Source organism: Ylistrum balloti, unplaced genomic scaffold (assembly GCF_031769215.1).
Source record: "Ylistrum balloti isolate Yb309-2 unplaced genomic scaffold, AGI_CSIRO_Ybal_v1 Utg369630, whole genome shotgun sequence".
Classification (NCBI taxonomy): domain Eukaryota; kingdom Metazoa; phylum Mollusca; class Bivalvia; order Pectinida; family Pectinidae; genus Ylistrum; species Ylistrum balloti.
The window spans coordinates 353,675-366,936 of NW_026781896.1; the positions used below are offsets into that span (position 1 = coordinate 353,675).

At 32.8% G+C, this 13,262-nt stretch overlaps 1 protein-coding gene across 1 annotated transcript; it reads right to left on the reverse strand.

Moving 5' to 3' along the window:
- Nucleotides 1-782: 782 nt before the first annotated feature.
- Nucleotides 783-3,637, reverse strand: LOC132552235 (uncharacterized). Its single transcript, XM_060216387.1, has 5 exons — nucleotides 3,632-3,637; nucleotides 3,028-3,203; nucleotides 2,172-2,285; nucleotides 1,616-1,774; nucleotides 783-1,080 (listed from the first exon to the last, which is right to left on the reverse strand). Exons 1-5 carry the CDS (start codon nucleotides 3,635-3,637, stop codon nucleotides 783-785), a joined length of 753 nt encoding a protein of 250 aa, XP_060072370.1.
- Between the last annotated feature and the right edge of the window lie 9,625 nt (nucleotides 3,638-13,262).

Below are 13,262 nucleotides of genomic sequence, written 5' to 3' on the forward strand. Positions count from 1 at the left end.
TGTTGATATTTTTCATGGACAGACGATGCGCTTGAGAAGCAGACCGATATCAAAGTTCACATGTTAACCAATCAGAATTGTCAGACAGGAACAAGTGAACGCTTTGAATGAAAATTACAAGTTTATCACGTGACATATCAGTTGTGAAGCAGACTTAGGTATGGGATTAAGTATTATAACAGCCTAATTCATTGCAATAACACCTGGCGGCACTGTATTGGCTGAAAGGCTTGTTTACTTCAGTTGTGACGTCATAACTTCATGACGTCATGTGTATTGTGACGTCACGTAAGAAAGAGATATTGAGCGAGGATATAACATTGAATTTGCCATAGTTTAATGAATACGCGCCCTTGGTCTGGTAAAATGAAAAATTGTAAGAATACGGTTTTATAAACCTAATGCAGAATGGAAATTCAAGTGATGTCCTCTGCTTACCATTAATTGTTTAAAATGTTAAAAAACCACAGAAGACAGACTATAAAATATAGGAAAAGTTTTTATTGCACGTTCCTTTGGAAAATATCACGTCGTTGGGCAGGTTAACAAAATTAACATAAACAAATTACAATTACAAACAACAACAAAAACAAAGTAAATCAACACCAAATGTCACTTTAACATTAAAACGGATCATATTTATCAAATGTATGGAAAAAATCGATGGTATTTACAATGCTTATATTTACTTATCATCATAAAACTTTCACACAAGGCATAATATGTACATATTTCGTATCAAATCTAAAAGTTGGATCTAGGGTTAAGTCTCTTTTCATTTGTTATCCACTCCCTCTGTTAAGAGAACGACTGAGAAGGGATGACAGCCCAGATGCTTGTTTTTCCTCCGCTTTTCGTGCCTTCTCTGCGTTCATCTTTTTCACATAATCGTCAGTAAATGTGCATTTGGCTAGTTTTGGACTGCACGCCATAGGAACGGATACTTCGACTTCACGACATTGTCCCATTGCAGCTGTAGGGCAGAAGACGATGAGCTTCCTCCTGATGAAACCGTCGGGAACACAGGCATATTTCATCTGGAAGTCGTTAGTCCATGGCACGTTTAATGCAAGTTGTGAGCTAAAAAGTAAGAAAAACACAAACGTAAGGAAGCTTGATTATTTTACTCAATCCTTTGTTTAACTTCTTATTTATTCACACTTTGTTGTCATAAAATAAATAAATAAACAAATGATAAATATATAAGGAAGATTAATCGAAATAAAACGCATTGTATGCATAAAAAAGAATGTATGGATAAATTTTAAAAAAGAAAAAGAAAAAAATGTTTTCATATACAACAATCTTAAAATATCTTTTTTTTCTAAAAAATCTTTCTTTTTTCATGTGAAAATACATATATAAGACTGATGTCAAAAACAGAAATAAATGACGTCAGAGATTTTATGTTTTGAATGCGGAATAGTCACGAACACATTTGTATCAAAATAGATTTCAAAGTTTAAAAAAAAAGTTTGGAAATAAGCCCATGTCTGGTATCAAAAGTCAAGTTATGAAAATTGCCATAATGTATGAAATTTTGTCCACCTTTGGCTTGAGTCAGGGGTAACGTTTTGACTCGCCGGGCTTATTGAAGGATGAAGTCGGTACTTACACACAAGACTGGTATTTGAAGTTCTGGAACTCCGGATACACTACAAGACAGATTCCCATTTGAGGTCTGCCATTGCTATCATAGGTTATGTTTTCAATCGCCACAGCACCAACTTCGATGCTAGTGGATGGACACAAGTCTTTACAATCCTCATAGTCCCTGCAGAACAAAAACAAAAGAATGGTTTTCAAAAAAAGCAATATCGTCAATCCTGCTTTACAATTTAGAGATAAAAAAACACCGTACATATGTAGCAAAGCAGAATATATTGTAGTAACATATATTTTCGTGGAGATAATTTAAAAAAAAAAAAACAATATTTCGTAGAGCCTTAATAATATGAATAAATATATAAATAATATCTTGTACAATTTTTAATACTAGTTCATCGACATATGAACCTGTTCTTTAAGAGAACCAATAAAATCAACGAAAATAAATCTCTCGCGAAAATTGATATTATTACAGTATGTATATGAAATTACGAGAATACAGCATTTTCAAAACAGAAAGCCCAAAATATATATACGAATTCGATCGTATTGGTGTTACTTACCCTTCTCCTCTCATGTCCGGGAGAGCATTTTGGTAATTGGAGTAGTTGTCCATTTTTTGGAGAAGAAGTTGATGTTTTGGAAGATTAAAAGAATGATCAATTTCCGCTTCATAACTGAAAATAAGAGTAAAATAAATAGATAAAGATATCAGAAAAAAAAACTTAAATAAAATTACATACAGTAATAACTACAATGATTGAAACGATTAAAACACTTTGATATACTAATTAATTCTGATTTTCAATTCAAAATACTGTAAACGTAAAAATTTCAGTGGTGATCTTATTTTATTTTTTTTTCTTGCTGAAAATATCGCGCTAAAATATTATTGCTCTAATAGCAATTTTATTGGTGAAAATAATTAATTTATCTTTTTCTTTTAGCAATCAATAGTGGATGTGTTATTTCGTCATTGCGCTAATTTGCCAAAAAGTGATGATGCGCGAAGATATGATAACACCAAATTTTGTACATTTACAGTATATGCTTTTAGATTGGCGAAAAAAATAAAATAATGAGTAATAAAGCATAAACGAGTTAAGAAAGTTCTGATAAACAAAAAGAATCTAAAAGTCAACAAACAATAGTGTAGAACACTCTTCGAATTGAAAATGTATTACTGTATTTTAACAAGTCTCGAAACAAATTAAGAAATACTAGCGTAAATGAGAACTTTCTCTGATCCGATACTTTTGAAAAAAAAAGCAACCAGTGGAATATAAATAAATAAATAAATAAAATAAATAAACAGATAAGAATTAATAAATAGGTATTATGTGTACATTACTTAGATATATACTCTTAACTGCGTCGTTTTATTTCTTTTTTCAAAAGTTAAAAAAGCGAGATTCTTACATTTGGGGAAGATGACCAAGTACACTGGGCGGAAAAAAGATACCGTCGTCCCAGGTTTGGTATCTGTAAAGCTCCTTCTCGCATTGTTCTACATCTGGTTCTATAATCCCAGGCGCCGTCAGAATCGGTTCTTGTCCTAGAGTAGCCACCAGCAGGGCACAAAACACTAACACTACCTGATAAGGGTTTAAAAAAGGTCAGATTGTTAGTGTGTAAATTACTTTAAGATACCTGCAGAACTTCCAACGTAATTAAAACGAGTTCAATAACAGATCAATAACAGATACATATTTATTTCAAAAGTTTTTTTTTAGTATACTTCTATAAAAAGCAACATTTACACGTGCTTGCAGTTTGAGGAGAGGGAAAGTCATCGACAAATTGATTTTTTTTTTCCATTTTTCAAAATATATATCTTTATCACGATTTATAAATTGACGAAAGCATTCTAAAAAGCCATTTCACAGTTAATACAAATTGATTCTCTTTCGAAGTCGGGTTTTTGTTTATATCTAAAACGATCTGATAAAGAATAGCAATGATTGTTTATGTAAATAAACGTATATTTCGATAGTATTCAGAAAAGATTATTAGAAACTCTTACCTTCATAGCTCTTTGTAGTGTGTTTCTTTCATATGAAATCTGACAACTGTAGAATGCCGTTCTTATTTATATAAACTCCACGAGGAAACACGAGATATTGACCAATCGGCGTTCGTCTTACAACTGACGGTGGCCACGGCTGATGACATCAGCGGTGACCTGTTGAAACTAGTTATAAATCGCTTTATAGTCATCGCTTGTCACTGAATAACGAGATGTTAATAGATCATCTGAGATTTTTTCACCTGTCAGGTAGACCGGCAGAGCTAGGTAAAACGGCCTATACCTTTATTTTACCGTTACGTCTACTAAATATATACAGCTATGACGTCAATTTCATGGAACCGCTGCCACAATCGAAAAAAAATATTTTTGTTTTTATTCATCTAACCGCGTTGTTTTTTTCAAGTGTGAATGAAATAATTATGATAATATTATTCATATACAATTGCACAATTCTCTACATCATGACAATACTTAAAAGTGCATGACTTCTGCGCAATTTGTTCTTGAAAATATTTAAAAAAAAATTAATTTCTATTCAGAAGGAAAACCAAGGCCAATTAATTTACTTGGAAAATCAAATTTCAAATATAAAACGAATTAAGTTTCAAACTGCACCCAAGAGTACTTACTTACTTTGCACGCGACAGAGTAATTTTACAAAGTAAATATACATATATTTGTAGACAAAGTTAACACAAAATAAAGATAGCAAAGCGTTAGAATGAAATGATTATGTCGTGAAGTATATGAAACCACAGTGACAGAACTTCCGAAAACTGCAGCCACCGAAGGCAAATTCTCAAACAAATCTTGGTGAGTTAGAGCGACACAAATATCCCCGTCGGCAAACAAGGAAAAATTGGAAACTTTTAGTTCGGTTTTGTTAAGACTTGTATTCTTGAATCGTGAAATAACGCCCTTCCTTAAGAATGATAAAGAAACTGAAATAAAATTAAAATTCTGCCACCAGATTTTATGGTTAAGGATTTGGAATGAAATTAAGGTTCTACTTGCAGGAATGAAACGCTCTCCGATAACTGTCTTATCGTTTTTGTGAAAATTTCGATTACATAAAGTTAAATGGCAAAAACTCTTTACAGCATTTATTTATCTCTCATTTCATTTTCATTAAAACACTTGCACTATTTCATATGGATAATTTGTATTCGTTTATTTCAATACTAACCGCTTACTACTTACAATCCGAACTTATGTGTTTGTATATTGATCAGAGAAACCAGCGAAACATGTCAGCCCTTTGTGGAAACATTAAAAATCAATAATCCACTATATTGGTGTTTTGTTTATTTGTTTTGTTTACATGTATACCTATACTATACACAAGATCGTGCAGATCACATATACAATTCTACACTAATTAACACGTCTACTCTTATATCTGTCTTTTTTTTTATTCTTTCATTTTTTAATTTTTGCTCTAAAGTCGTTCTATTGTTTGGCGATGTGTTGTGTATAGCTGTTGATAGTTCGACATTGCTGATGTTTTTTTTTTTTTTTTTTTTTAAGTTTTGAAGAAATGGTTTCAAGATGTTTAAAGATAATTTGTGTTCAATCCTCTTGCTCAAATGAACATATAAAAAGCGTTACAACAAGATCTAGAGAGCGCTGGAAAGAAACGATAATGTATACATCATACCAGTATACAGAAATTTAATTATTGTAAGAATTATTCAATAAGAGGATAAGAAAGAGAAAAGAATGTGAGACGAAAAAAGGAACTTTAAAAAACATACATATTAAATGTCATTGCACATTTATTAGCATTTTTATGTTAATATCAAACAATGATTTAGACAGGAAACATTAATATATATATGATATATGTTACTGATAACATTATTTATTCTTTTTAACGTTTGCAACGGATGTAGTAAGATTGACAGAGTTATTTCCCTTGAGCATGTCGCTGTATACTACTTCTGCGTAAGATCAACATAGTTATCTCCCCCGAATTTGATAATTTATTGTTGACATATATAATGAATATATTCACTCACTTAAAAAAAGATATGCGTGTTTATACAGAGGTAAGAACTATCGACGGAGTCATCGAATGTTGCTTAGAATTGTTGGAATATATGACAGAAAATTGTTTTGTAAACTACAAACTACATTTCGTTTAATCTTAAACGGATCTAGGAACTGGAAACCAACTTCAGGCTCCCGGAGACTTGCCATTAGGAAACATGGCGTTTTTCTTCCCCTCCGATGTTTAAATATTGCGATGGACGATTATTAAATTGTTCCACGATGTTGACTACCGCTTTCTATAAATAGTCAAAGCTGCCAAAAAGAATGCATCCTACACCGCTCCAAGTTTAACCAACGTCATTTGGTGTAAGCTTGTGATATGAACAACTGTTGCAGAAAAATTACTTATGATAAAACAAGAAACGACTTCTATTAACCTCAATTTTTCTACTATAGCTACTAATTTGAAAGTATCCCTTGCAAAAGTTTTTTCAAATTCCGACAAACTCATTCATCAAAGCAAGGGTAAAATGTAGCTTTCGAGCTTTGGGAAAGATTATTATGTGAGACAACCCTAAGACACAGGTTTAGTTTATTGTTTTTTATGTCCTATTAACAGCCTGCGTCATTTAATGATGTGTCAGGTTTGGATGTTGAAGGACGCGGCCGAATGCCTGTCACAGAATTTTGATAAACGGGTAGAGGTATCGAACCACTGATCCTCGGATCTCCATCCGAGGTTGGTAATTAGCTCAAATCTTACTAGATATATACAACCCAACAAAGATATATATCTGACGTTGTTTTTAAATGTTATCAATAATTTTCTATACGTGACGACGAAAAACCGACATGTTTGCTTTACAAAACGTCACAATTTGACCTCGATCAGCTATGGAAGTCGGTGCCTCAGATAAATTTTATTAATTATTGCTGACAAATGATAATAACATCAATACAGAAGAGGGGATGTCTATCTATTGTAGATATCTTAATGAACAGCACTGTGTTAAGACAGGTACTGTCTGTCAGATACATCGGTGTAAAGGTAGACGGTGTCTACCACAGGGAGATTATGTTCACTACGTTTTGGGAAAATTACTATAGTTAGTCAGTCAAGAAAGATTATAAGGTTTCATCTCAAAAGCGCCAGAATAAAATATTTCATTGTCTGTGTTAGAACGCAGTGACTGTCTGATTCTGTCCTGTAATTACTTACTGTGATTTTATCATTATTTTATGTGTATTCATCATTATGTTAGGTGCATTCAATATTATCTTAGATGAATTCGTTATCATATAAGGTGTATTCGTCATTATATAAGGTGTATTCGTCATTATATCAGGTGTATTCGTCATTATAAAAGGTGCATTCGTCATTATATAAGGTGCATTCGTCATTATATAAGGTGTATTCGTCATTATATAAGGTGCATTCGTCATTATAAAAGGTGTATTCGTCATTATATAAGGTGCATTCGTCATTATATAAGGTGCATTCGTCATTATATAAGGTGCATTCGTCATTATAAAAGGTGTATTCGTCATTATATAAGGTGCATTCGTCATTATATAAGGTGCATTCGTCATTATATAAGGTGCATTCGTCATCATATAAGGTGCATTCGTCATTATATAAGGTGCATTCGTCATTATAAAAGGTGCATTCGTCATTATATAAGGTGTATTCGTCATTATATAAGGTGCATTCGTCATTATATAAGGTGTATTCGTCATTATATAAGGTGCATTCGTCATCATATAAGGTGCATTCGTCATTATAAAAGGTGCATTCGTCATTATAAAAGGTGTATTCGTCATTATATAAGGTGTATTCGTCATTATATAAGGTGCATTCGTCATTATATAAGGTGCATTCGTCATTATATAAGGTGCATTCGTCATTATATAAGGTGCATTCGTCATTATAAAAGGTGCATTCGTCATTATATAAGGTGCATTCGTCATTATAAAAGGTGTATTCGTCATTATTTAAGGTGTATTCGTCATTATATCAGGTGCATTCATCATTATATAAGGTGTATTCGTCATTATATCAGGTGCATTCGTCATTATATAAGGTGAATTCGTCATTATATCAGGTGCATTCGTCATTATATAAGGTGCATTCGTCATTATATATGGTGTATTCGTCATTATATAAGGTGCATTCGTCATTATAAAAGGTGCATTCGTCATTATATAAGGTACATTCGTCATTATATAAGGTGCATTCGTCATTGAGAAATGTGCATTCGTCATTATATAAGGTGAATTCGTCATTATATCAGGTGCATTCGTCATTATATATGGTGTATTCGTCATTATATATGGTGAATTCGTCATTATGTTAGGTGTATTCGTCATTATATCAGGTGCATTCGTCATTATATAAGGCGCATTTGTCATATAATGTGTATTCGTCATTATATAAGGTGCATTCGTCATTAAGAAATGTGCATTCGTCATTATATAAGGTGAATTCGTCATTATATCAGGTGCATTCGTCATCATATAAGGTGCATTCGTCATTATATATGGTGTATTCGTCATTATATATGGTGAATTCGTCATTATGTTAGGTGCATTCGTCATTATATAAGGCGCATTTGTCATATAATGTGTATTCGTCATTATATAAGGTGCATTCGTCATTATATAAGGTGAATTCGTCATTATATCAGGTGCATTCGTCATTATATAAGGCGCATTTGTCATATAATGTGTATTCGTCATTATATAAGGTGCATTCGTCATTATATAAGCTGCATTCGTCATTATGAAATGTGCATTCGTCATTATATAAGGTGTATTCGTCATACGATCAGCTGCATTCGTCATTATATAAGGTGTATTCGTCATTATATAAGGCGCATTTGTCATTATATAAGGTGCATTCGTCATTATATAAGCTGCATTCGTCATTATATAAGGCACATTTGTCATTATATAAGGTGCATTTGTCTTTATATAAGGTGCATTCGTCATTATTATCAGGTGCATTCGTCATTATATAAGCTGCATTCGTCATTCTATAAGGTGCATTCGTCATTATATAAGGTGCATTCGTCATTAGATCAGGTGCATTCGTCATTATGAAAGGTGCATTCGTCATTATGAAAGGTGCATTCGTCCGTATGTTAGGTTTTTTCGTCATTATGTTAGGTTTATTCGTCATTATATCAGGTGCATTCTTCATTAGATAAGGAATATTCGTCATTATATAAGGCGCATTTGTCATTATATAAGGTGCATTAGTCTTTATATAAGGTGCATTCGTCATTATTATAAGGTGCATTCGTCATTATATAAGCTGCATTCGTCATTATATAAGGTGCATTCGTCATTATATAAGCTGCATTCGTCATTATATAAGGTGCATTCGTCTTTATATAAGCTGCATTCGTCATCAATAAGGTGCATTCGTCATTATATAAGGTGCATTCGTCATTATATCAGGTGCATTCGTCATTATATCAGGTGCATTCGTCATTATATATAGTGTATTCGTCATTATGTAAGGTGCATTCGTCATTATGAAATGTGCATTCGTCATTATATAAGGTGCATTCGTCATTATTATAAGGTGCATTCGTCATTCTATAAGGTGCATTCGTCATTATCTTAGGTGAATTTTCATAATCTTATGTGCTTTCGTCATCACGTTAGGTGCATTTGTCATCATCTTAGGCGCATTAGTTATTGTGTATTTATCATTATCTTAGGCGCATTCAATATAATCTTTGGTGCATTAAAATAATCCTTCTGTAGATTCTATAATATGATGATGACCCAATGACTTCCTTACCTATGTGTATTTTTGTGTATGACGATGGTTAAACGACTTTATCTTCTGTGTATTTCTATGCATGACGATGGTAAAACGACTTTATCTTCTGTGTATTTAACTTGATGTGAATTCAGTTACTATAATGACGGCTTGAAATTCTACCAGATACAAGATTTTTTTAATCATTATTTCTAAAAATCGCTTGGTATCAAGAATGAAGAAAATTAAAGTATCCCAAGAACACACTGCAAGTAGGAACCCTATTATCAAAGAACAAAGGTATGGTTAGTATTACAGTTGTGGGATCGCACAACGTTACACGATGTGCGATGTGCGCACGATGTCTGCAAGATGTCTGCACGGTGTACGAACGATAGGGAAATTGGACGAAATAAAGTATCGCACATTGCTATTCTATCGCACAAATGTGATTCTATCGCGGTTGATATAAATTTACCAAGTCACAGCAGGATTACCGGAAATAGATTTGATGTATGTAGTCAGACAAAGGAAATCATAGACACAGTCTTATACAAGTAACTACATTTGGAACATAGCGAAGTCATGACAATTTGAATCCATTTCGTCCCTTTTTACGGGAGTTTTCCTTACTGTACGTTTATCGCCAAGGAAGATATCATGAGAGTCAGGAATTGTAATTCTAATAAGAAGTTACCAAGGGATAATATGATATCTGATTGTCATTTTTAATTGAAATGACGCAAAACTGAACTAGAAAAGTCGATACCCAAATCAAAGACACGAGGTGTATCGGAGATGTTGACAATGGTCAAAGGGAGACAACACTTATAAAATATTGTACAAAAAACACACAGTGAACAGCGACTTTTTAAAATACAAATTTGGAGTTCGATAAAGTAGAGCCAAACAATAAATTAAACTAAACCATATAGCTGTTTGGTCCTTCTAGGACTCCACAGTGATGCGAGAGGGTATACATTTTGAAACCTAGGAGGCGACTGGGGAAAATCCGAAGTGGTCGAAAATGAAGTCAAAGTCAAAATGGGGAGATTCAGTAGCACCATAATTCAATGTGTTTTATAATTATCATATGTCTGATAATTTTATAATCAAGTACGTGTGTATATTCAGGACAGTGTCCGAAAGAATTAAAACGTGGCATGTTGGTTACGGCAAACCTCGAAGACAAAAAGTCACACCAGCAGTGTCTTCCACCTGTTATCTCGAAGATAGGACACACAAGTGAATAGTACCTTTAAATACATATTCAGAGTTAGATCAAGTATAGCGAAACAAATTATCAAAACTGCATCATACGACTGTTTCGTTCTTATAGGACCCGTCAGTGATGCTAAGAGCCTAGATTTTAAACCTAGGAGGCCATTGGGGAGAAATCAAAAGTGGTTGAAAAATAAGTCGAAATTGAGATAGGAAGGTGCACTAGCCTTAAAATCCAATAAATTTTATAATTTTCATTTACCAGATAATTTAAGAACAATGTCAAGTATATTATATTGAAAACTGTTCCGCTATTCGATTGAATTAAAACGTAGCATACAGGTTACGGTAAACCTCGGGGACTAAAAGTCTCATGTAACCGTCTCTTCAGTTCTACAACAATAATTGTATCATAATATACATAACCAATTCCAGGCAGTGCAATTATTAAAAAAATAATTAGAGAGATGTCCATGTATAAAATAACATATTTTGTTATTGTGTTTATTGAAATTTCAGCTGATAAGATGTAACAGTTTATGAAATGTTTGAATTTTTTTTTATATGAAACACATGAAAGAATGTCAAACCAGATGTTTCCATTTAAACTATTTATCAACTTCCAATATCTTTGTCGTGCATGTAGAATTTACTTGTGAAATCTAGAGTTGTCTCTCTTGGTCCATATAAACGAGGACATACGTTTCCAGGAAATGTACAGCACTTTTATTTTTTTTCAGTAAACATTCTGTGAACAATCCGATAACAGGCTATAAAAATCTCTACTGAAAATGAGATCGTGAGAATGATTAAATTCGTCATTGAAAATGAGGACATACTGTGCCTCCTTAACTTGTTTTGGTGCACGTGCCTGATTTTTCAGGAACGTTAAACACTCTAGGGTCTTATTTTTTCGGGTTATATCGAGAATGGAATAAAAGCACCGAAATAAGATAATATTGAAAATTAAATTATTGTAGGGAAGCAATTGTCAGTTTTTCTTTTTGACTTCCGTGAAAAAGACGTCTTTTTCGCTTTAATACTTCAAGGAAAATATTCAAAGATGAAACACGGAAGCATTTCAATTTATCACTGAAGTTTACATATATTCATTGGCATGACAACTTAAAATTACTGTCGGAACAAATTTGACTGTACTGGTGTAAACATTTTCCGAGTTAAGTGGATTACATTTACGACTTGGTTACGTAAAACACATGTACAGACAAAACTTATTAAACAAATACCTGCATTTTTTTTTATATGTGTACGTTTTGATTGCGTTTACAGTAATACTCATCAAGATAAGGAGTTACCGTTAAATAAATAACCACGTATCAAACATGGAAATTCATCGTGAAATTTTAATGGATGTCGTCTCCCGATAAAAGATACCCCATGTTTAGCAAAAGTGAATTATTGTTAAGGTGCGTGAATATGTCGATAATGAGACAAAGCTATTGGGAATGACATGCGATTGTTTTGCTGAGGAATATAACTCCACGGAAGTGTTCAGGCAGAATTTCCCGAACTTGCTACAGATATATTAGAAACCATAAAAAAGGAAAAAAGAGGAAAAAAGAGGATGGAGAGAGAAAATGAAATTTGAAAATCATTACCTTTTATTGTTTTTTTAGCTATTGCCTGGTTTTCTTTCACAAACTGTAGTCGTTGATCTGTTGACGTGTCATTACTGCTTTCAATGTTTACTCTGCAACGAAACAGTTTTATTTATTATTTATTTTTTGAAAATAATCCAGGTCACGCTTCAGTGATGAAAAAAAAAGAGAAAAGAAAAAAATACCGACAATAGACGAAATAAGAATTCAAATTTAAAATTAATGAAATTAGAAAATATTTGACCAACAGAAAGATTTACATGACGACACTTGAGAGAGTACACTAAGACTAAACTCAGGTGTTCCGGAAAAGTAAACGTTTTCTGCTTCATCGACGACACCTGCCATGTACATAAGAAACACCAATCCTCTAACGGATACAAACATAGTACTGTATACGGTATATCAAACAGGCTCTGATATGGTTAAAGCCAAGTATTTATCCTTGAGTTATAATCATACAACTTTTATACGCTGAGAAATATTCAGAAATATTCACAGAAATATTGACAAAAGTGCAGAATTTTATCTAAATGCTTAAGTCTTTTGTGTCATTTTGTGTTTATCATGATGTTCGTTTGACTTACAAACTATCCTCCCCTCCCCCAACTCCAACATACACTCACGTTAGATTCTACACGTATATTACAGATTCTTCACTTACATTGTTCTGGTGAACTTTTCCATTTTATTTCACATTCTTTAATAGCAATCCTGATGTAAGATTTCATTTTTATCATTTATATATTCCGTAGCCAAAACTCCACATTTCATAACGAAACACTGCATCAAAAGATATGTATTTTTAGATATTTTCAATTTTTTATTTACAAAACATACACATGACCGAATCACGCTTAGGGCTACAATTTCAGTCCAAACTCTATCGTTTTTTTCAGATTTATATATATTTATATATAGGGCAGACGTTACTAGGGGAAACAGATATCTTAGTAACGGCATTAAATATAGGACAGAAGTAACTAGGGGAAACAGACATCTTAGTAACGGTATTATATATAGG

Excerpts from the sequence above, each read along its gene's own strand:
- LOC132552235 (XM_060216387.1), bottom strand. Across the intron at positions 2,286-3,027 it reads CTTGGTCATCTTCCCCAAAT|TTATGAAGCGGAAATTGATC; the intron begins GTAAGAATCTCG and ends TCTTATTTTCAG. Across the intron at positions 1,081-1,615 it reads TTCAAATACCAGTCTTGTGT|CTCACAACTTGCATTAAACG; the intron begins GTAAGTACCGAC and ends CTTACTTTTTAG.